Here is a 25,742-nt window from a genome sequence, read left to right as displayed (position 1 = left end):
TTCTTCGCATCCCTTTGAACTTTTCTTAGAGATTTTAGTGCGATGGTATATACCATTTGCTCCAGTTGATAATACTAGCTACTTAGTTCTTCGCGTCTCATCGAACCTTCTTAAGATACTTCGTATTGATATATACGAGCAACTTACAGTTTTTTAAAAGTTTAGAATGGCGCAAGAAACAGATTTGAGATCAAGGTGATGGATATGGTATTACCCCAGTGACAAGAGATAACTGAGGACTATCATGAAGGGGAAGATGTAGGAGTTTCGAAGGTTCGCAATGATGGATGATGAAGGTTACTAGTTGTATTAGATGTGGAAGAGGATGATAGATCTAATTGTCTGGTGTTGCCCTATTTTCCTAACTAAACTAATGTAAAATAAGTACTAAAATATCAGTGTTTCTAATGTTGCCTTCCAATATAACAACATTCTCACTAAGATCTTCATCAAAAGTAGGCCAAATCATTAAGAATTGGGAGTGTTTACGCCGTTAAATGCAAGCCATGTAAAGATGTATAGATTGGCCAGACGGATAAAACAGAAAGTGAGAGATGCTATTGGCACAGTCAGTCAGTACGCAGAGGTGACCATGTAATGCTGCTGCTAAACATTGGGAAGAAAACGATCATCATGTAGACCTTAACTACCCAGTCACATTGTACCCCTTCACTGGACGATGCTACACGTAACATCACTGAATATCATTATTGCTGATATCAATAGCTTTGATCTATCCCCAGGCAACTTTAAAGCACATATTATTATCAATCAAATTATTATGAAAGAATTATCAAGACATGAGAATAGTAGTTGATCATCCAGGCCAACTACTCCTACACAACCCACCCTAACCACAAGGCACTCCCCGCTTTCCCCTCAACGGTCAGGTCAGTGTCCACTCTGGCATGGTGGTGACAGGATGTACAAGTCTTTGTGTTGGTGTTGGGATCTGACTCTTCATGAATTGTTTACACCTGATGAGGCGGATCGTCTCCGTAAAACATGTGTAATGGAAAGTATTAATGAAAATAAATATCTGAACCCATATACTCCTATTGAAGAACGATTTCATCTTCATATATATATATATATATATATATATATATATATATATATATATATATATATATATATATATATATATATATATATATATATATATATATATATTTTTGCAACTCAAGTCCATCACTGATCCGGGCAAGATCACTCCTCCTCACAGAGCTTCTAGATTCCCGCCATGTAAAGCATTCCAGCCCCTGGAAGTGTTTGGCTGTGTGTGGTAATTACCTCAGCCTCGACCCGCTGATCCAGGGATCGACTCCCGCTGCTTGACTCTGTGAGACAGAACTGAGAAAAGACAAAGCTCATGCCAACGTGATTCATATAAGAATTCACAGGAAAGCAAATTAGAAATCCTATTCTTCTTTGTTTTAAGAGTGATATACACATGGGTTCTAAAAATAGTCAGATGGATCGAAATCTAAGACTTTTCAAGGACGATTATCCATCATAGATATTACCACGGAGATAGGTATGTCCTAGGGAAAAGATGATAATACTTTATCGAGAGTCTAAACCTAATACCCTGGACACGCATCCTGGGAGAAGTAACCAATGTTTACCAATAGTGAAGCCGGTGGGAACCTGGCCTGAGGTAGACCGCAGAATATCAAGAGTGATGCTTTCTCCTGTAGGAGGGATGTGCCTCTCCTGCAGGAGCAATGTGTTTCTCCTGCAGGAATGGTGTGATTCTCCTACAGAAATGACCTGCTTCTCCTGCAGGTGTGATGTGCTTCTCCTGCAGGATTGGTGTGATTCTCCCACAGAAATGACGTGCTTCTCCTGCAGGTGTGATATGCTTCTCCTGCAGGAGTAAAGTGCTTCTCCTGTAGGAGTGATGTGTTTCTCCTGCATAAGTGATGTGTTTCTCCTGCATAAGTGATGTGCTTCTCCTGCAGGAGTAATGTACTTCTCCTGAAGGAGTTAGATGCTTTTCCTGCAGGAGTGATGTGCTTCTCCTTCAGGAATGGTGTGATTCTCCTGCAGGAATGACGTGTTTCTCCTGCAGGAGTGATGTGCTTCTCCTGCAGGAGTGATGTATTTTTACCTGCATAAGTGATGTGCTTCTCCTGCAGGAGTAATGTACTTCTCCTGCATGATTTAAATGCTTCTCCTGCAGAAGTGATGTGCTTCTCCTGCAGGTGTTTTGTGCTTCTCCTGCAGGAGTAATGTGCTTCTGCATGAGTGGCAGTTTCTGCAGGAAGGATATGCTTCTCCTGCAGGAGTGATATGGTTCTCTTGCATGATTGACGTGCTTCTCCTGCAGGAGTAATGTACTTCTCCTGTGCTTCTCCTGCAGGAGTTATGTGCTTCCCCTGCAGGTGTAATGTGCTTCTGCATGAGTGGCAGTTTCTGCAGTTTCTCCCTCAGGAGTGATATGCTTCTCTTGCAGGGTTGACGTGCTTCTCTTACGGGGGTAACGTGCTTCTCCTGCAGGAGTGAAGTGCTTCCTCCGCAGGATTGATGTGCTTCTCCTGCAGGAGTGATGTGCTTCTCCTGCAGGAGTGATATCGTTTGCCTGCAAGAGTGATATGCTTCTCCTGCAGGAGTGGTGTGCTTCTCCCGCAGGATTGACGTGCTTCTCTTGTAGGTGTGATGTGCTTCTCCTGCAGGAGTGATATCCCTCTCCTGCAGGAGTAATGTGCTTCTCCTGCAGGAGTGATAAGCTTCTCCTGCAGGAGTGATGTACTTCTGCTATTGGATGTGCTACTCCTGGAAAAGTATAGGCTTATTCTGCAGGAATGATGGCTTTTCCTGCAGGAATGATGTGATTTTCCTTTAGGAGCGATGTGCTTCTCCCTCAGGAGCGACGTGCTTCTCCTTCAGAAACGACGACTTCCCCTGCAGGAGCGATGAGCTTCCCCCTTCAGGAGCGATGACTTCTTCTGCAGGAGTGATGACGTCTCCTACAACAGTGATGTGCTCCTCCTGCAATAATGCTGCAGGAGTAATGTGTGCATCCCCTGCAGGATACACACCTAGTCCTTCTGCAGGAGTAATGCGCATTCCCTGCAGGATACACACCAAGTCCTTTTGGAGGAGTAATGTGCATCCCCTGCAGGATCCACACCTCATCCTCGAGAAAACCACCAACACAGTCACTCTCAACACTAGATAACGCCCATCTGGCTTTCCCTGGAGCGTAACAAATGACGCTCAAGAGAAGCTTTACATAATTCCCAGCAGATATGATTAAGTCGACTGGGGAATCTCGCGAGACCTTCTACTTCAAGTATCAGAAGGACACATCATGAGTATTAGTCTCCATGATGTTGGTGCGATGTATAAACTTGGAAAAACATCTACCGGTACGCACAGCTTTGGCTCCCAAATGAGAATTAGGAACCCATTTCAGTCTGGGTCCAAGAAAATCCTCTGGCTCTAGATAACATAAAAAGTTCGTGTTTGTTTGCCAGCCTCCTCTCTCTCTCTCTCTCTCTCTCTCTCTCTCTCTCTCTCTCTCTCTCTCTCTCTCTCTCTCCCTCTCTGGTAGGCAGCCACCTGCCAGGGTAGTACTACCTGAACGGACATCGGGAAGGTGAGCACCGGCTGCGCAGCGAGCTAGAACTCCAGTGGTTGTCAATTTTCACCCCCTTTTTGCCCAGGGTAGCGTCTATACTTTCCGACACATCCACACTTAGGCAGCTGGTATTCACTCCAGAGACATACAATCTCTCCACCTCACCCATAACACTTGATAACTAGCAACTCATACGACGCGTTCTTCGTAACTCTAGTTTCCTGGGATCACAGAACGGTAATTCTGTCATTATTCAGACCCAATGTGAGTTTGATATGTCACTAAATGGCCGTAAGTGCGATGGTTCTGGTCGAGCCATAGAAGTGTATAGGGATTTGGAATCCCATAATATAGATACAACTATGGAAAATAGAAATGACAATATCCAAGTAAGCAATGCAATCTCATGTTTACTGAAGGATAAGGCGGAAACCATAAACCAGATCGTAAACCAGCGGCTGCAGATGAGACAAGCACCATGTAAGTGTAAGTTAAACACAACACGCCTAGATTGCTTCCCAACACTCCTGAGCTCAACCTGTCATACTTGACTACGTCTATCTATCTATCAGTCTGTCTGTCTGTCCGTCTACTTCTACCCTTACCCAACTAACCGTTCTTCTCCCTCGCCTTGTTTTCCTTGACAATAACTTTATCTGGTCCTCACTTCTTTTTCCTTCGCCTGTAGCATGAACATGGGAGAAGAGACGGAGGGAGTTCATGTTTTCGTAGACAGTCTGTGTTCAGTGTCTGTCTTCTACGTGAATGCGATGCATAACTTAGCATGCAAACCTAACGTTACCTTGAAAAAAGGGAAGTAAAGTTCCATGAAAAGCGCGACGCAACAGTCAATGAAGAGGACCAGAAATCACCAGCAGTACAACAAAACACAGCACTTCCAATACCATTTCGCCTGAACATGCTCGTCTACCAGTTCTTGGAGCAGCAAGTTACTCCTCCCACCCCGATACTTCATAACCAACCCCGAGATGGAAATGATAAAATTACCTGTCACTCATCCTCCTGCAACCAATACCTGCAGGTCACCCCTCTCCCCAACAAACAACAGATCACCCCTCTCCCCAACAAACAGCAGGTGACCCCTCTCCCCAACAAACAACAGATCACCCCTCTCCCCAACAAATAGCAGGTGACCCCTCTCCCCAACAAACAACAGCTCACCCCTCTCCCTAACAAACAGCAGATCACCCCTTTCCCCAACAAAATTAGACCACCCCTTTCCCCAACAAACAGCAGATCATCCCTTTCCCAAACAAATAGAAGATCGCCCCTTCCCCAACAAATTGCAGAATACCCCTTTCCCCAACAAACAGCAGATCATCCCTTTCTCCAACAAACAGCATATCACCCCTTTCCCAAACAAAATTAGACCACCCCTTTCCCCAACAAACAGCAGATCATCCCTTTCCTCAACAAACAGCAGATTACCCATTTCCCCAACAAACAGAAGATCGCCCCTTCCCCAACAAATTGCAGAATACCCCTCTCCCAACAAAAGGCAGATCACCCCTTTCCCCCAACAAACAGGAGATCGCCTCTATCCCCAACAAACAGCAGATCGCCTGTCTCCCCAACAAACAGCAGATCACCCTTCTCCCCAACAAAAAGCAGGTCTCTCCTCTCTCCAACAAATAGCAGGTCACCCGTCTCCCCAATAAATAGCAGATTACCCTTTCCCCAACAAACAGAAGATTACCCCCTTTCCCCAGCAAACAACAGATCACCCCTTTCCCCAACAAACAGCAGATCTCCCTTCTCACAAACAAACAACAGATCTCTCCTCTTCCCAACAAACAGTAGATCACCCCTTTCCCCAACAAACAGCAAATTACCTCTTTCCTCAACTAACAGCAGATCACCCCTTTCCCCAACAAAGAGCAGATCACCCCTCTCCCCAAAAAACAGCAGATCTCTCCTCTCCCCAGCAAACTGCAGATCACCCCTTTCCCCAACAAACAGCAGATCACCCTTCTCCCCAACAAACGGCAGATCTCTTCTCTCCCCGGCCAGCTGCAGATCACCCCTTTCCCCAACAAACATCAGAGCACCCCTTTCCCCAGCAAACAAACCCCTCCCCAACAAGCACCAGGTAACCTCTCTCCCCAACAAACAGCAGGTCACCCCTCTCCCCAACAAACAGCAGGTCACCCCTCTCCCCAACAAACAGCAGATCACCCCTCTCCCCAACAAACAGCAGGTCACCAATCTCCCCAACAAACAGCAGGTCACCCCTCTCCCCAACAAACAGCAGGTCACCCCTCTCCCCAACAAGCAAAAATATAGAATACATTCACACTCCAGTGACTCGACAAGCGCTAAAGCCCCAGCCTGTAATCTCGGGTTTATCGCATATGCACCACGATCAAACTACTTACCCCTTACATGCATGAGCTCCACTTTTCCTCTGCACTGAGGAGACCAGCCATCCCTCCAGTTCTACAAACACCGTTCTAGCATGACACAAGATCCCGCATGCCCAAGATACAACTTCCATACTGAGGGTGATAAACACATACTCCTCAACTGTCTTGCCCCTCACTCAAGACAATAAGAGCACAACATTACAACACTTTAACTATGGTCTCAGCCGCTTGTATATGGCTGGCCTCTCAAGCGTTGGGATAGCCCCATAATGTGCATGAGCGTAGATGGGTGCACCGAGGAAAGTGTGGAAAGAGAGAGCACCGTAAGTTAGGGGAAAAATGGATATGTCTGAAGATAAAGTCCTAAAAGTATTGTTTGTATCCGTAGCGTAGGCCCTGGATCACAGCGCATGGAACAAGGTGGATGTGGTGGAAATCAGTTGCTTGATGACAATTTGTGGTGTGGGGAGAGCGGGTTGCTCGAGTACGAAATGACAGGGTAAGGCAGAAGTGTGGTAGTAAGAAGTATATGATTGAGAGAGCTATACAAGATGTGCTGAAATGGTTTTGACAAATGGAGAGGATGTGAGACGAAGAGTATTCGATTACAAGTAATCGAATAGTCGTTGCCCTATTACGGGCGATCATAGCCGAGCGGTTAGCGTTTATGTTTGCCACGAAAAGGGTCCGGGTTCGAATCCTTGCTGTTGGAGGGCATTATGTATTCTGTGAAAGGTGAGATTTCATATATATATATATATGTATATATATATATATATATATATATTTCTTTTTTTTTTTTTATACTATTCGCCATTTCCCGCGATAGCGAGGTAGCGTTAAGAACAGAGGACTGGGCCTTTGAGGGAATACCCTCACCTGGCCCACTTCTCTGTTCCTTCTTTTAGGAAAAAAAAAAAAAAAAAAAAAAAAGAATGGCCCAACCCACCCACATACATATGTATATACATACACGTCCACACACGCAAATGTACATATCTATACATATCAACGTATACATATATATACATACACACACACACACACACACACACACACACACACACACACACACACACACACACACATATACATATATACACATGTACATAATTCATATTGTTTGTCCTTATTCATTCCCATCGCTACCCCGCCACACATGAAATAACAACCCCCTCCCCCCTCATGTGCGCGAGGTAGCGCTAGGAAAAGACAACAAAGGCCACATTCGTTCACACTCAGTCTCTAGCTGTCCTGTAATAATGCACTGAAACCACAGCTCCCTTTCCACATCCAGGCCCCACACAACTTTCCATGGTTTATCCCAGACGCTTCACATACCTGGTTCAATCCATTAACAGTACGTCGACCCCGGTATACCACATCGTTCCAATTCACTCTATTCCTTGCACACCTTTCACCCTCCTGCATGTTCAGGCCCCGATCGCTCAAGATCTTTTTCACTCCATCTTTCCACCTCCAATTGGGTCTCCCACTTCTCCTCGTTCCCTCCACCTCTGACACATGTATCCTCTTGGTCAATCTTTCCTCACTCATTCTCTCCATGTGACCAAACCATTTCAAAACACCCTCTTCTGCTCTCTCAACTACACTCTTTTTATTACCACACATCTCTCTTACCCTATCATTACTTACTCGATCAAACCACCTCACACCACATATTGTCCTCAAACATCTCATTTCCAGCACATCTACCCTCCTCCGCACAACTCTATCTATAGCCCACGCCTCGCAACCACATAACATTGTTGGAACCCCTATTCCTTCAAACATACCCATTTTTGTTTCCTGAGATAATGTTCTCGACTTCCACACATTCTTCAACGCTCCCAGAACTTTCGCCCCCTCCCCCACCCTATGATTCACTTCCACTTCCATGGTTCCATCCGCTGCTAAATCCACTCCCAGATATCTAAAACACTTCACTTCCTCCAGTTTTTCTCCATTCATACTTACCTCCCAATTGGCTTGTCCCTCAACCCTACTGTACCTAATAACCTTGCTCTTATTCACATTTACTCTCAGCTTTCTTCTTTCACACACTTTACCAAACTCAGTCACCAGCTTCTGCAGTTTCTCACACGAATCAGGCACCAGCGCTGTATCATCAGCGAACAACAACTGACTCACTTCTCAAGCTCTCTCATCCACAACAGACTGCATACTTGACCCTCTTTCCAAAACTCTTGCATTCACCTCCCTAACAACCCCTCCATAAACAAATTAAACAACCATGAAGATATCACACATCCCTGCCGTAAACCTACATTAACTGAGAACCAATCACTTTCCTCTCTTCCTACACGTACACAAGCCTTACATCCCCGATAAAAACTTTTCACTGCTTCTAACAACTTGCCTCCCACACCATATATTCTTAATACCTTCCACAGAGCATCTCTATCAACTCTATCATATGCCTTCTCCAGATCCATAAATGCTACATACAAATCCATCTGCTCCTCTGATTATTTCTCACGTACATTCTTCAAAGCAAACACCTGATCCACACATTCTCTACCACTTCTGAAACCACACTGCTCTTCCCCAATCTGATGCTCTGTGCATGCCTTCACCCTCTCAATCAATACCCTCCCATATAATTTCCCAGGAATACTCAACAAACTTATACCTCTGTAATTTGAGCACTCACTCTTATCCCCTTTGCCTTTGTACAATGGCACTATGCATGCATTCCGCCAATCCTCAGGCACCTCACCATGAGTCATACATACATTAAATAACCTTACTAACCAGTCAACAATACAGTCACCCCCTTTTTAAATAAATTCCACTGCAATACCATCCAAACCTGCTGCCTTGCCGGCTTTCATCTTCCGCAAAGCTTTTACTACCTCTTCTCTGCTTACCAAATCATTTTCCCTAACCCTCTCACTTTGCACACCACCCCGACCAAAACACCCTATATCTGCCACTCTATCATCAAACACATTCAACGAACCTTCAAAATCCTCACTCCATCTCCTTCTCACATCACCACTTGTTATCACCTCCCTATTAGCCCCCTTCACTGAAGTTCCCATTTGTTCCCTTGTCTTACGCACTTTATTTACCTCCTTCCAAAACATCTTTTTATTCTCCCTAATATATAATGATACTCTCTCACCCCAACTCTCATTTGCCCTCTTTTTAACCTCTTGGACCTTTCTCTTGACCTCCTGCCTCTTTCTTTCATACATCTCCCACTCATTTGCATTATTTTCTTGCAAAAATCGTCCAAATGCCTCTCTTCTCTTTCACTAATAATCTTACTTCATCATCCCACCCTTTCTAATCTGCCCACCTCCCATGCTTCTCATGCCACAAGCATCTTTTGCGCAAGCCATCACTGCTTTCCCCTCGGCAATGATCGTCCCTAATAGGGAAATGACTATTCGATTACTAGTAATATATACATATATATTATTTTTTGTTATACTCATCCGCCGTCTTCCGCGTTAGCGAGGTAGCGCAAGGAAACAGACGAGGAATGACCCAACCTATCCACATACACATGTATATACATAAACGCCCACACACGCACATATACATACGTATACCTTTCAACGTATACATACATATACATACACTGGCATATGCATATATACACATATACATATTATTTGTTGGATTCATCCGTTTCCGTCGCCACCCCGCCAAATAGCATTCCCCCCTCGCCTTACCCATACCCCCTATCCCCCATCCAGTCCAGCGAGGAAGCGCCGTGAACAGACAAAGAAGTTCACATGCAGTCACACTCAGTCTCTAATTGTCATGTGTTATGCATCGAAACCACAGTTCTCCATCCACAGCCAGGCCCGACAGACTTTTCCATGGCTTACCCCATACGTTTCACATGCCCTGGTTCACCCATTGACAGCACGTCCACTCAGGTATACCACATCGTTGTCCTTGCACGCCTTTCACCCTCCTGTATGTTCAGGCCCCGATCCCTCAAAATCTTTTTCACTCCATCCTTCCACCTCAAATTTGGTCTCCCGCTTCTCCTTCTACCCTCCACTTTTGACACATATATATTTTTGTCAATCCTTCCGCACTCATTCTCTCCATGTGTCCAAACCATTTCATCACACCCTCTTCTGCTCTCTCAACCACAGCCTTTTTATCACCATACATCTCTCTTACCCTTCCATTACTTACTTGATCAAACCACCTTACACCACATATTGTCCTCAAACATTTCATTTCCAACACATCCACCCTCCTAGGAGCCACACAATTCTATTCATAGCCCATGCCTCGCAACTATATAACGATGGTGGAACCACTATTCCATCAAACATACCCATTTTTGCTCTCTGAGATAACGCTCTCGCCGACAACACATTTTTGAACGCTACCAGAAGCTTCCCTCCCTCCCCCACCCTGTGATTCACTTCCACTTCCATGGTTCCATCCGCTGCTAAATCCACTCCCAGATATCTAAAACACTTCACTTCCTCCAGTTTTTCTCCATTCATACTTACCTCCCAATTGGCTTGTCCCTCAACCCTACTGTACCTAATAACCTTGCTCTTATTCACATTTACTCTCAGCTTTCTTCTTTCACACACTTTACCAAACTCAGTCACCAGCTTCTGCAGTTTCTCACACGAATCAGGCACAAGCGCTGTATCATCAGCGAACAACAACTGACTCACTTCTCAAGCTCTCTCATCCACAACAGACTGCATACTTGACCCTCTTTCCAGAACTCTTGCATTCACCTCCCTAACAACCCCTCCATAAACAAATTAAACAACCATGAAGATATCACACACCCCTGCCGTAAACCTACATTCACTGAGAACCAATCACTTTCCTCTCTTCCTACACGTACACAAGCCTTACATCCCCGATAAAAACTTTTCACTGCTTCTAACAACTTGCCTCCCACACCATATATTCGTAATACCTTCCACAGAGCATCTCTATCAACTCTATCATATGCCTTCTCCAGATCCATAAATGCTACATACAAATCCATCTGCTCCTCTGAATATTTCTCACGTACATTCTTCAAAGCAAACACCTGATCCACACATCCTCTACCACTTCTGAAACCACACTGCTCTTCCTCAGTCTGATGCTCTGTGCATGCCTTCACCCTCTCAATCAATACCCTCCCATATAATTTCCCAGGAATACTCAACAAACTTATACCTCTGTAATTTGAGCACTCACTCTTATCCCCTTTGCCTTTGTACAATGGCACTATGCACGCATTCCGCCAATCCTCAGGCACCTCACCATGAGTCATACATACATTAAATAACCTTACTAACCAGTCAACAATACAGTCACCCCCTTTTTAAATAAATTCCACTGCAATACCATCCAAACCTGCTGCCTTGCCGGCTTTCATCTTCCGCAAAGCTTTTACTACCTCTTCTCTTCTTACCAAATCATTTTCCCTAACCCTCTCACTTTGCACACCACCCCGACCAAAACACCCTATATCTGCCACTCTATCATCAAACACATTCAACGAACCTTCAAAATCCTCACTCCATCTCCTTCTCACATCACCACTTGTTATCACCTCCCTATTAGCCCCCTTCACTGAAGTTCCCATTTGTTCCCTTGTCTTACGCACTTTATTTACCTCCTTCCAAAACATCTTTTTATTCTCCCTAATATATAATGATACTCTCTCACCCCAACTCTCATTTGCCCTCTTTTTAACCTCTTGGACCTTTCTCTTGACCTCCTGCCTCTTTCTTTCATACATCTCCCACTCATTTGCATTATTTTCTTGCAAAAATCGTCCAAATGCCTCTCTTCTCTTTCACTAATAATCTTACTTCATCATCCCACCCTTTCTAATCTGCCCACCTCCCATGCTTCTCATGCCACAAGCATCTTTTGCGCAAGCCATCACTGCTTTCCCCTCGGCAATGATCGTCCCTAATAGGGAAATGACTATTCGATTACTAGTAATATATACATATATATTATTTTTTGTTATACTCATCCGCCGTCTTCCGCGTTAGCGAGGTAGCGCAAGGAAACAGACGAGGAATGACCCAACCTATCCACATACACATGTATATACATAAACGCCCACACACGCACATATACATACGTATACCTTTCAACGTATACATACATATACATACACTGGCATATGCATATATACACATATACATATTATTTGTTGGATTCATCCGTTTCCGTCGCCACCCCGCCAAATAGCATTCCCCCTCCCCTTACCCATACCCCCTATCCCCCATCCAGTCCAACGAGGAAGCGCCGTGAACAGACAAAGAAGTTCACATGCAGTCACACTCAGTCTCTAATTGTCATGTGTTATGCATCGAAACCACAGTTCTCCATCCACAGCCAGGCCCGACAGACTTTTCCATGGCTTACCCCATACGTTTCACATGCCCTGGTTCACCCATTGACAGCACGTCCACTCAGGTATACCACATCGTTGTCCTAGCACGCCTTTCACCCTCCTGTATGTTCAGGCCCCGATCCCTCAAAATCTTTTTCACTCCATCCTTCCACCTCAAATTTGGTCTCCCGCTTCTCCTTCTACCCTCCACTTTTGACACATATATATTTTTGTCAATCCTTCCGCACTCATTCTCTCCATGTGTCCAAACCATTTCATCACACCCTCTTCTGCTCTCTCAACCACAGCCTTTTTATCACCATACATCTCTCTTACCCTTCCATTACTTACTTGATCAAACCACCTTACACCACATATTGTCCTCAAACATTTCATTTCCAACACATCCACCCTCCTAGGAGCCACACAATTCTATTCATAGCCCATGCCTCGCAACTATATAACGATGGTGGAACCACTATTCCATCAAACATACCCATTTTTGCTCTCTGAGATAACGCTCTCGCCGACAACACATTTTTGAACGCTACCAGAAGCTTCCCTCCCTCCCCCACCCTGTGACTCACTTCCACTTTCATGGTTCCATCCGCTGCCAAATCCACCCCCAGATATCTAAAACACTTCACTTCCTCCAGTTTTACTCCATTCAAACTTACCTCCCAGTCAACTTGTCCGTCAACCTGACTGAACCTAATAACCTTGCTCTTACTCACATTTACTATCAGCTTTCTTCTTTCACACTTTACCAAGCTCAGTCACCAACTTCAGCAGTTTCTCACCCGAATCAGCCACCAGCGTTGTATCATCAGCGAACAACAACTGACACTTCTTAAGCCCTTTCATCCACAACAGACTGTATACTTGCCCCTCTCTCCAAAACTCTAGTATTCACCTCCCTAACCACCCCATCCATAAACAAAACAAGCAACCATGGAGACATCACACACCCCTGCGCAAATCAACATTCACCGGGAACCAATTACTTTCCTCTCTTACTACTCCTAAATATGCCTTACACCCTTGGTAAAAACAGTTTACTGCTTCAAGCAACATGCCTCCCACACCACATACTCTTAATACCTTCCACAAAGCATCTCTATCTACCCTCCCATATGCCTTCTCCAGATCCATAAATCCTACATACAAATTCATCTGTTTTTCTAAGTATTTCTCACATACGCTCTTCAAAGCAAACGCCTGATCCACACATCCTCTACCACTTCTGAAACCACACTGTTCTTCCCCAATCTGATGCTCTGTACATACCTTCATCCACCCAATCAATACCCTCCCATATGATTTCCCAGGAACACTCAACAAACTTATGCCTCTCTAAACTGAACACTTACCTTCATCAAATTTGCTTTCGTACAATGGCACTATTTATACATTCCGCCGATTCTCAGGCACTTCACCATGATCCATACATACACTGAATATCCTTACCAACCCATCGACAACACAATCACCCCTTTTTTATAAATTCCACTGCAATACCATCCGAACACGCCGCCTTGTCGGCTTTCATCTGCCGCAAAGCTTTCACTACCACTTCTCTGTTTACCAAATCATCCTTCATAATTCTCTCACTTTGCACACCACCCCGACCAAAACATATTCAACAAAACTTGAAAATATTCACTCCATCTCCTTCTCACCCCACCACTACTTGTTATTACCTCCCCATTTGCCCCCTTCACCGATATTCCCATTTGTTCTCTTATCTTACGCACTTTATTTACATCCTCCCTGAAGTTTAATGATACTCTCTCACCCCAACTCTCATTTGCCTTCTTTTTCACCGCTTACACCTTTCTCTTGACCTACCGCATTCTTTTATACATATCCCAGTCATTTCACTGCTTCCCTGCAAAGATCTTCCAAACGCTTCTCTCTTCTCTTTCACTAACAATCTTACTTCTTCATCCCACCATTTACTACCCTTTCTAATCTGCCCACCTCCAACCTTTCTCATGACACGTGCATCTTTTGCGCAAGCCATCATTGCTTCCCTAAAACATCCTATTCTTCCCCTACTCCCCTTACGTCATTTGCTTCCTTCTTTTGCCATTTTGCACTCAATCTCTCCTGGTACTTCCTCACACAAGTCTCCATTCCAAGCTTACTTACTCTCACCACCCTCTTCTCAAAATTCTCACTTCTTTTCTGAAAACCTCTGCAAATTTGCACCTTCGCCTCCACAACATGGTGATCAGACTTCCCCCAGCTGCCCCTGTTAGCACATTAACATCCAAAAGTCTCTTTTTTACACGCCTATCAATTAACACGTAATCAAATAACGCACTCTGGCCATCTCTTCTACTCACATACTTATGCATATCTCTCTTTTTAAAACCAGGTATTCCCAAACACAAGTCCTTTTTCAGCCCAAAAGTCCACAAGGTCTTTATATATATATATATATATATATATATATATATATATATATATATATATATATATATATATATATATATATATATATATATATATATATATATATATATATATATATTATTGACTGGTTGGTAAGGTTATTTAATGTATCTATGACTCATGGTGAGGTGCCTGAGGATTGGCGGAATGCGTGCATAGTGCCATTGTACAAAGGCAAAGGGGATAAGAGTGAGTGCTCAAATTACAGAGGTATAAGTTTGTTGAGTATTCCTGGTAAATTATATGGGAGGGTATTGATTGAGAGCGTGAAGGCATGTACAGAGCATCAGATTGGGGAAGAGCAGTGTGGTTTCAGAAGTGGTAGAGGATGTGTGGATCAGGTGTTTGCTTTGAAGAATGTATGTGAGAAATACTTAGAAAAGCAAATGGATTTGTATGTAGCATTTATGGATCTGGAGAAGGCATATGATAGAGTTGATAGAGATGCTCTGTGGAAGGTATTAAGAATATATGGTGTGGGAGGCAAGTTGTTAGAAGCAGTGAAAAGTTTCTATCGAGGATGTAAGGCAAGTGTAAGTGTAGGAAGAGAGGAAAGTGATTGGTTCTCAGTGAATGTAGGTTTGCGGCAGGGGTGTGTGATGTCTCCATGGTTGTTTAATTTGTTTATGGATGTGGTTGTTAGGGAGGTGAATGCAAGCGTTTTGGAAAGAGGGGCAAGTATGAAGTCTGTTGTGGATGAGAGAGCTTGGGACGTGAGTCAGTTGTTGTTCGCTGATGATACAGCGCTGGTGGCTGATTCATGTGAGAAACTGCAGAAGCTGGTGACTGAGTTTGGTAAAGTGTGTGAAAGAAGAAAGTTAAGAGTAAATGTGAATAAGAGCAAGTTTCTAGGTACAGTAGAGTTGAGGGTCAAGTCAATTAGGAGGTAAGTTTGAATGGAGAAAAACTGGAGGAAGTAAAGTGTTTTAGATATCTGGGAGTGGATCTGGCAGCGGATGGAACCATGGAAGCGGAAGTGAATCATAGGGTGGGGGAGGGGGCGAAAATCCTGGGAGCCTTGAAGAATGTGTGGAAGTCGAGAACATTATCTCGGAAAGCAAAAATGGGTATGTTTGAAGGAATAGTGGTTCCAACAATGTCGTATGGTTGCGAGGCGTGGGCTATGGATAGAGTTGTGCGCAGGAGGGTGGATGTGCTGGAAATGAGATGTTTGAGGACAATATGTGGTGTGAGGTGGTTTGATCGAGTAAGTAATGTAAGGGTAAGAGAGATGTGTGGAAATAAAAAGAGCGTGGTTGAGAGAGCAGAAGAGGGTGTTTTGAAATGGTTTGGGCGCATGGAGAGAATGAGTGAGGAAAGATTGACCAAGAGGATATATGTGTCGGAGGTGGAGGGAACGAGGAGAAGTGGGAGACCAAATTGGAGGTGGAAAGATGGAGTGAAAAAGATTTTGTGTAATCGAGGTCTGAACATGCAGGAGGGTGAAAGGAGGGCAAGGAATAGAGTGAATTGGATCGATGTGGTATACCGGGGTTGACGTGCTGTCAGTGGATTGAATCAGGGCATGTGAAGCGTCTGGGGTAAACCATGGAAAGTTGTGTGGGGCCTGGATGTGGAAAGGGAGCTGTGATTTCGGGCATTATTGCGTGACAGCTGGAGACTGAGTGTGAACGAATGGGGCCTTTGTTGTCTTTTCCTAGTGCTACCTCGCACACATGAGGGGGGAGGGGGATGGTATTCCATGTGTGGCGAGGTGGCGATGGGAATGAATAGGGGCAGACAATGTGAATTGTGTGCATGGGTATATATGTATGTGTCTGTGTGTGTATATATATGTGTACATTGAGATGTATAGGTATGTATATTTGCGTGTGTGGGCGGTGTGTGTACATTGTGTATGGGGGTGGGTTGTGCCATTTCTTCCGTCTGTTTCCTTGCGCTACCTCGCAAACGCGGGAGACAGCGACAAAGCAAAGTAAATAAATAAGTAAAATATATATATATATATATATATATATATATATATATATATATATATATGTATGCATAAATACATATATATATATATATATATATATATATATATATATATATATATATATATATATATATATATATATATATATATATATATATATATATATATATATATATATATATATATATGTATATATATATATATATATATATATATATATATATATATATATATATATATATATTATATATATATATATATATATATATATATATATATATTAAAAAAGGGGGTGACTGTATTGTTGACTGGTTGGTAAGGTTATTTAATGTATGTATGACTCATGGTGAGGTGCCTGAGGATTGGCGGAATGCGTGCATAGTGCCATTGTACAAAGGCAAAGGGGATAAGAGTGAGTGCTCAAATTACAGAGGTATAAGTTTGTTGAGTATTCCTGGTAAATTATATGGGAGGGTATTGATTGAGAGGGTGAAGGCATGTACAGAGCATCAGATTGGGGAAGAGCAGTGCGGTTTCAGAAGTGGTAGAGGATGTGTGGATCAGGTGTTTGCTTTGAAGAATGTATGTGAGAAATACTTAGAAAAGCAAATGGATTTGTATGTAGCATTTATGGATCTGGAGAAGGCATATGATAGAGTTGATAGAGATGCTCTGTGGAAGGTATTAAGAATATATGGTGTGGGAGGCAAGTTGTTAGAAGCAGTGAAAAGTTTTTATCGAGGATGTAAGGCATGTGTACGTGTAGGAAGAGAGGAAAGTGATTGGTTCTCAGTGAATGTAGGTTTGCGGCAGGGATGTGTGATGTCTCCATGGTTGTTTAATTTGTTTATGGATGGGGTTGTAAGGGAGGTAAATGCAAGAGTCCTGGAAAGAGGGGCAAGTATGAAGTCTGTTGGGGATGAGAGAGCTTGGGAAGTGAGTCAGTTGTTGTTCGCTGATGATACAGCGCTGGTGGCTGATTCATGTGAGAAACTGCAGAAGCTGGTGACTGAGTTTGGTAAAGTGTGTGGAAGAAGAAAGTTGAGAGTAAATGTGAATAAGAGCAAGGTTATTAGGTACAGTAGGGGTGAGGGTCAAGTCAATTGGGAGGTGAGTTTGAATGGAGAAAAACTGGAGGAAGTGAAGTGTTTTAGATATCTGGGAGTGGATCTGTCAGCGGATGGAACCATGGAAGCGGAAGTGGATCATAGGGTGGGGGAGGGGGCGAAAATTTTGGGAGCCTTGAAAAATGGTTGGAAGTCGAGAACATTATCTCGGAAAGCAAAAATGGGTATGTTTGAGGGAATAATGGTTCCAACAATGTTGTATGGTTGCGAGGCGTGGGCTATGGATAGAGATGTGCGCAGGAGGATGGATGTGCTGGAAATGAGATGTTTGAGGACAATGTGTGGTGTGAGGTGGTTTGATCGAGTAAGTAACGTAATGGTGAGAGAGATGTGTGGAAATAAAAAGAGCGTGGTTGAGAGAGCAGAAGAGGGTGTTTTGAAATGGTTTGGGCACATGGAGAGAATGAGTGAGGAGAGATTGACCAAGAGGATATATGTGTCGGAGGTGGAGGGAACGAGGAGAAGAGGGAGACCAAATTGGAGGTGGAAAGATGGAGTGAAAAAGATTTTGTGTGATCGGGGTCTGAACATGCAGGAGGGTGAAAGGAGGGCAAGAAATAGAGTGAATTGGAGTCATGTGGTATACAGGGGTTGACGTGCTGTCAGTGGATTGAAGCAAGGCATGTGAAGCGTCTGGGGTAAACCATGGAAAGCTGTGTAGGTATGTATATTTGCGTGTGTGGACGAGTGTATGTACATGTGTATGGGGGGGGGGGGGTTGGGCCATTTCTTTCGTCTGTTTCCTTGCGCTACCTCGCAAACGCGGGAGACAGCGACAAAGTATAAAAAAAAAAAAAAAATATATATATATAGATATATATATATATGAATAAATATATAAAATGGTTTGGGCACATGGAGAGAATGAGTGAGGAAAGATTAACCAAGAGGATATATGTGTCGGAGGTGAAGGGAACGAGAAGTGGGAGACCGAATTGGAGATGGAATGATGGAGTGAAAAAGATTTTGAGTGATCGGGGCCTGAACATGCAGGAGTGTGAAAGGCGGGCAAGGAATTGAGTGAATTAGATCGATGTGGTATACCGTGGTCGACGTGCTGTCAATGGCATGTGAAGTGTCTGGGGTAAACCATGGAAAGTTCTCTGGGGCCTCGATATGGAAAGGGAGCTGTGGTTTCGGGCATTATTGCATGACAGCTGGAGACTGAGTGTGAGCGAATGTGGCCTTTGTTGTCTTTTCCTAGCGCTACCTGGCACACATGATGGGGGAGGGGGATGTTATTCCATGTGTGGCGAGTTGGCGATGGGGGTGAGTACTGGCAGACAGTGTGAATTGTGTGCATGTGTGTATATGTGTGTGTCTGTGTGTTTATGTATGTGTGTACGTTGGGATGTGTGGGTGTGTATGTTTGCGTGTGTGGACGTGTGTGTGTGTGCATGTGTGTTGGGATGGGTTGGGCCATTTCTTTCGTCTGTTTCCTTGCGCTACCTCGCAGGCGCGGGAGACAGTGACAAAGAATAATAATAATGATAATGATATATATATATATATATATATATATATATATCTTCCCACCAAGCATTAAGCTTAATAATTTTGTTTTGAAGCCAGATGGCGATCTGTCCTTAAGCACCCGGACCCTTATCAGAGGCGTGAGATTAAGTTGTCAATCAGCTACGGGATATTTCACCATCATACGGGACATGTCATCGCTACATGTTTAAACAAGAGGACAAAGGAGAGTGAACTACGCAGAATGTGCGACGGGCTTTTGGATACTCCAACCAATCACAAGTGCTCTTAGTCCCATAGCCAATCAAGAGTAGCGTTGTATCAGCAGGGCGTACGCTCGTTTATACTTGTAATAAATACCCCTGACACCCGCTGAAATTTGATTTCTCTCTCTCTAGCCCAGCGAGGTAAGTGTTTTCCCCCCTCGCTGTAAGCCCGTAAGACCGTTATCCGAGTACAGTGCGATACAGACCCTACATTGTTTTGTCTGTCATAATTGAGTATCATAAATGTATAACTTGTTATAAAAGGGTCTAACTGAGAGTAATGTTATCGGTCAAATTGTCATAAAGGAAAGAGATCTCCTGGCTTGAAACCTTATCTGGAATGTTAACTCATGTTCAATGTAAAATTCATGTTCAATGTTAAACTGATGTTCAGTGTTAACATAAACGAGTTGTGCCTTTAGAGTGTTTATCTTTGTACACTTCAATTCCTTTTCATTATAAGTAGTTGTAATGCTGGTCTTTGATTCAATCCAATAACTTTCAGATAGTGTTATCCTCTTGTGAAACATAAGAAATCTAACGTCCTTTGCAAGACGAGGATCAGTATAGTATTTGTAACATATATATGTTACTGGCGACCTTGCCCGAATAAGTATTGAGTTCGTAAAATATAAATTTGCGACATCGCCAGGATTTTTCTTGCCTTTACGGAATCTCTTTCCTTGATTCGTTAATCATGCCGTTGACCAGCGACGGCTGACGATGACCAGTTCTGTCGATCTGAGCCTTCTCCTGAGGATATTATATCTTTAACAAAGCAGGAGTTGAGACTTGTTGCGGATACGTTAAAAGTGAGTTATGGCTGGAAAGCTAGTAAAGTACAGTTGGAGACTTTAGTAATAAATCATTTTGTTAGTGAGCAGATGGTGGATGCTGTGCCTGATGTTGAAATCAGTGTTGACAATACCACTCCATCATTGACGTCGGCCGAAGTCTCGATCCCTCCCCATATCCCTAGTGATGTTAATGTTGATCCCGAATACTGGCGAATCCAACTAGAGATAGCTAAGGTCAATCTACAAACACAGGTGCAGGTACAGAAGGAGCAGACTGAACAAGCTAGGTTCACGCTCGAACGTGAAAAACTTCGACTTAACGCTTCACCATCAGGACCAGTGTTGTCCCAGTTAGGTAACTTACATCTCGTACCAAAGTTCAGTGAACTTGACGCGGAGAGACGTTCAAAGGGCTTTGACGGCAGAGGGAGGACCAAAGGTTATGTAATCCCGCCTGAATCTGCTACATTGCCGGTAACTTATAAAAGTCAGGGGAAATACTCCCAGAAAGTAGAGTTTTGCTCTCACTGTGGCAGGGCTGGGCACCAGGTGAAGGATTGCTGGGCTCGAGTGAAGGAATCCAGAGATTGTACCAAGAGTAGATCGGTGAGTCTCTTCTCACCTTTAAGGCCACTTAGTAAAGTAGGTGAGGCTGTCCCTGCTCTTAGGAAAGTAAGGGGTTGCGAGGGTGTTGATGAATCTGTAGTTAAGGATCCGTTCTGTGGGAACTACAATGCGTTCCTGTCTGAGGGCTATGTTAGTAGATGTGGTGTACGACGAAAAGTGACCGTATTACGGGATTCTGGTGCGCTACAGTCCCTGATGTTGGATGGCTTGGTGCCGCGAGAGAGTTTGGAGACCGAGTCTTGCTAGATGGACTGTCGGGTCCCAAGGAAGCTCCACTAGTCAATATGTAAGAGTAGAAACAGATTTCTTCACGGGCCATGCTCTTGTAGGGGTTGTAGAAAGTTGCCTGTATTAGACGTGGACTTTGTGTTAGGCAGTGACCTAGCGGGTGGGAAGATGAACCCAGTGCCGGTGTTACCTACGGGACCGGTGGAGTCCACGGAGGCAGCGCAGCTCGAGGAAGAGGTACCAGAGATAGTCCCCAACCACGATGATGCCAGGTCCATGACAGCTGGCACGGCAGGCCGTGTGCCTGAGGACATAGCCGTTGAAACGGAGGGAGTGAAGACCAGCGAGAGGAAGCTGTGTGATACACATTTCCCTGGTGAAGACTACGTTGAAACGCAGTAAGTGAAGACTCTCCCCCCGAGTGAGACCAGCGAGAGGAAGCTGGCTGATACCCTCTCCCCTGGTGCAGACTCCGTTGAGATGGCGAACTTAAAGACTCTTCCTGAGAGTGAGACCAGCGAGAGGAGGCTGTGTGATACCGTCTCCCCTGGTATAGACTCCGTTAAGACGGAGGAAGTGAAGTCTCTCCCTACGAGTGAGTCTTGTGAGGAGGAGCTGTGTGATACCCTCTCTCCTGGTGTAGACTCCGTTGAGACAGAGGATTTGTCTCATGCCCATTCAAGAGAGAAGACTCTCCCTAAGGATGAAACTAGTGAGGAGAAGCTGTGTGATACCTCCTGTGGTGGTTTCGAGTACATTCGAGAATCTGTGGGCGAGACTGAGGATTTGTCTCGTGCCCATTCAAGAGAAACTCATGAACGAAGGACGAGATGGCCTGACAAACGGTCTCGATTGAGAAGCTTCGAGACGGGCGACGAGGTGTTTAGACGCACAGGTCGGATAGTATACCACGTCAACATGCTTAAGCCATATTTCAGTCGTGATCCTCCTCCCTTGGAACCGACGGTGCCAGTCTGCACGGTAGTCCAGCGGCAGCCGTGGGTGACGAAGTCGAAGACATAGCTGCGAGTGCCTCGGAGACCTGGGACCCGGGCGGAGGCGTGAGAGAACATAAGTGTTACTTGGTTATGGTTGGATACTATAGGATGTTCATTGTAGATTTTGCGACACTCGTAACCCCTCTGACAGATTTATTGAAGAAAGATGTTCAATATGTTTGAAATGAGCAGTCTGAGACAGCCTCTCATCAGTTAGGAACCCTACTTTTCAACTATTTTATTTTGCAGGCCCCAACAGATAGCCCCATCATGGAGAAGGAACCTTTGTTTTTGCTGTTTGTATTATATCACTTTCTGCATATTTGTACCCTTCAGCCAATCACTTTAGAGTGTACTGACTATCAACCCCTTTGAGAACGTTAAGTTACGGGAACGGAGTCAGAAATTAACTAGGTGGGCCTTGTTCCTTCAAGAGTATAATTAGATGTTCACCATATTGCTGGCTCACATAATGTGTTAGCTGATTGTTTATCCTTCTCTTCAGGTGAGAAAATTCCTCGTCCAGGAATTTTCTCGTTTAAGGAGGGGGGTGTTACGAACCTGTGTGTGCGTGTGCCCAGATGTTTGTGTATATAACGTGTGTGTGTTCTTGTGTATTGTGTTGTTGTTATTTCTTATCAGGACGAGGATTGATGTCTTCCTCTGAGAATGGCTCGGAGCTTCTCTTCCCACCAAGCATTAAGCTTAATAATTTTGTTTTGAAGCCAGATGGCGATCTGTCCTCAAGCACCCGGACCCTTATCAGAGGCGTGAGATTAAGCTGTCAATCAGCTACGGGATATTTCACCATCATACGGGACATGTCATCGCTGCATGTTTAAACAAGAGGACAAAGGAGGGTGAACTACGCAGAATGTGCGACGGACTTTAAGATACTCCAGCCAATCACAAGTGCTCTTAGTCCCATAGCCAATCAAGGGTAGCGTTGTATCAGCAGGGCGGACGCTCGTCTATACTTGTAATAAGTACCCATGACACCCGCTGAAATTTGATTCTCTCTCTCTAGCCCAGCGAGGTAAGTGTTTTCCCCCCTCGCTGTAAGCCCGTAAGACCGTTATCCGAGTACAGTGCGATACAGACCCTACATTGTTTTGTCTATCATAATTGAGTATCATAGAAGTACAACTTGTTATAAAAGGGTCTAACTAAGCGTAATGTTATCGGTCAAATTGTCGTAAAGGAAAGAGATCTCCTGGCTTGAAATCTTATCTAGAATGTCAACTCATGCTCAATGTTAAATTCATGTTCAATGTTAAACTGATGTTCAGTGTTAATGTAAATGAGTTGTGCCTTTAGTGTGTTTATCCTTGTACACTTGAATTCCTTTTCATTATAAGTAGTTGTAATGCTGGTTTTTGATTCAATCCCATAACCTTCAGATAGTGTTATCCTCTTGTGAAACATGAATCTAACGTCCTTTCAAGACGAGGATCAGTATAGTATTTGTAACATATATATGTTACTGGCGACCTTGCCCGAATAAGTATTGAGTTCGTAACATTATACATATATATATATATATATATATATATATATATATATATATATATATATATATATATATATATATATATATATACATATATATTATCCCTGGGGATAGGGGAGAAAGAATTCTTCCCACGTATTCCCTGCGTGTCGTAGAAGGCGACTAAAAGGGGAGGGAGCGGGGGGGCTGGAAATCCTCCCCTCTCGTTTTTTTTTTTAATTTTCCAAAAGAAGGAACAGAGAATTGGGCCAGGTGAGGGTATTCCCTCAAGGCCCAGTCCTCTGTTCTTAACGCTACCTCGCTAATGCGGGAAATGGCGAATAGTTTGAAAGAAAGAAAAAGATATATATATATATATATATATATATATATATATATATATATATATATATATATATATATATATATATATATATATATATATATATATATATATATATATATATATATATATATATATATATATATAAATGTGTGTATTACAACACACGTCCCTACGTAGAATTATCTATAATCTACATTAGGAATATGATATATTAACTATTATCATTTTTCCTCACGCTTCAAACTCTCCCTACATGTAATCAGCCTTCATAGTCACCCTAGCGAGGCCAGCTAAGATATAAAGGTAAAGTATAACTTAAATCTAAGTGAAAGAAATTCACGTGTTTGTCTTCACAACGCAAAGCTTGACACGTTATGCAAATACAGGGCCACCTGAGTGAGGTGAACGTATCTTGCTCAACAAGGAAACTCAGTTGTGTTTTGTTCTTACCTTAACTGTTATGGATTTAGCGCCTCTGATAATGACCTGAGCCGAAGTTTGGTAAGTTTTTAGAAAACTATTCAACTTAACAGGAGAGATCAGAGATCCTCTTATGAAATTACAATATCACATTCTTTTTAATTCGATTCAAGTTTGAATATTTTTCTTCTGTTGTCTTTTTGTGAATAAATTGATGAGGGATTTGTAAATCAACATTGCTAAATCGTTGTATCCAATACTGTAGGTCAGAGTTGTACAGCACACCAGCGTGAATGGCTCCTTGCGATGCCTCTCACATCAGTAAATTTGCATATGATAAAACATCAGCTTTCCTTAACCTCCTGAATGACTATATTTCCCACCTTTTCTTTTCATGAAGTATAAGATTAAGAGACATACTCTCATAAGCTGACCCAACAATCCGTTTTCTTTGTGTCAGAGCATCAGCTACAGCAGCAGCCGGGGGGGCGTGTCCATGATCGTGGAGAAGGGCCCCACCACCGTCAGCTACCTCCTCATCACCTCGGCCAGGCTGGAGGACACGGGCGTCTACACCTGCGCCCCATCCAGCCTTAACGCTACCAGCATCATGGTCCATGTCCTAGATGGTAACGCTGTCAGCATACGTGGTCATGATTTTGGGTGGTAACACTGTCGGTACTTTGGTTCTTGTCTTGTGTGGTAATGCAGTCGGTACCATGGTTCACGTCTTAGATGGTAACACTGTTGGTACCATGATTCTTGTCTTACACGGTAACACTGTTGGTACCATGGTTCTTGTCTGCACCAAGTTTCATTGCTTAGTTGGTAACACATAAGCACCAATGTCCATATCATAGTTGGTATCACTACCAGCACCAAGGTCCATATCCTGGTTGGTAACACTACCAGCACCAAGGTCCATATCCTGGTTGGTAACACTACCAGCACCAAGGTCCATATCCTGGTTGGTAACACTACCAGTACCAAGGTCCATATCCTGGTTGGTAACACTACCAGCACCAAGGTCCATATCCTGGTTGGTAACACTACCAGCACCAAGGTCCATATCCTGGTTGGTAACACTACCAGCACCAAGGTCCATATCCTGGTTGGTAACACTACCAGCACCAAGGTCCATATCATAGTTGGTATCACTACCAGCACCAAGGTCCATATCCTGGTTGGTAACACTACCAGCACCAAGGTCCATATCCTGGTTGGTAACACTACCAGCACCAAGG

General features: G+C 43.7%; 1 protein-coding gene across 1 annotated transcript in view; it reads left to right on the top strand.

The window, feature by feature from the left end:
• Window positions 1-25,742, top strand: part of LOC139751627 (zwei Ig domain protein zig-8-like) — a 416,836-nt gene that overhangs the window by 369,113 nt on the left and 21,981 nt on the right. Inside the window, exon 5 of the mRNA XM_071667247.1 lies at window positions 24,959-25,127. Coding sequence (XP_071523348.1) covers window positions 24,959-25,127 — 169 coding nt within the window. The remainder of the gene's footprint in view (window positions 1-24,958; window positions 25,128-25,742) is intronic.

This window comes from Panulirus ornatus, chromosome 11 (assembly GCF_036320965.1).
Source record: "Panulirus ornatus isolate Po-2019 chromosome 11, ASM3632096v1, whole genome shotgun sequence".
Taxonomy (NCBI): domain Eukaryota; kingdom Metazoa; phylum Arthropoda; class Malacostraca; order Decapoda; family Palinuridae; genus Panulirus; species Panulirus ornatus.
The sequence above is the reverse complement of the archived record's forward strand: the minus strand, read 5'-3'. Positions and strand labels throughout refer to the sequence as shown.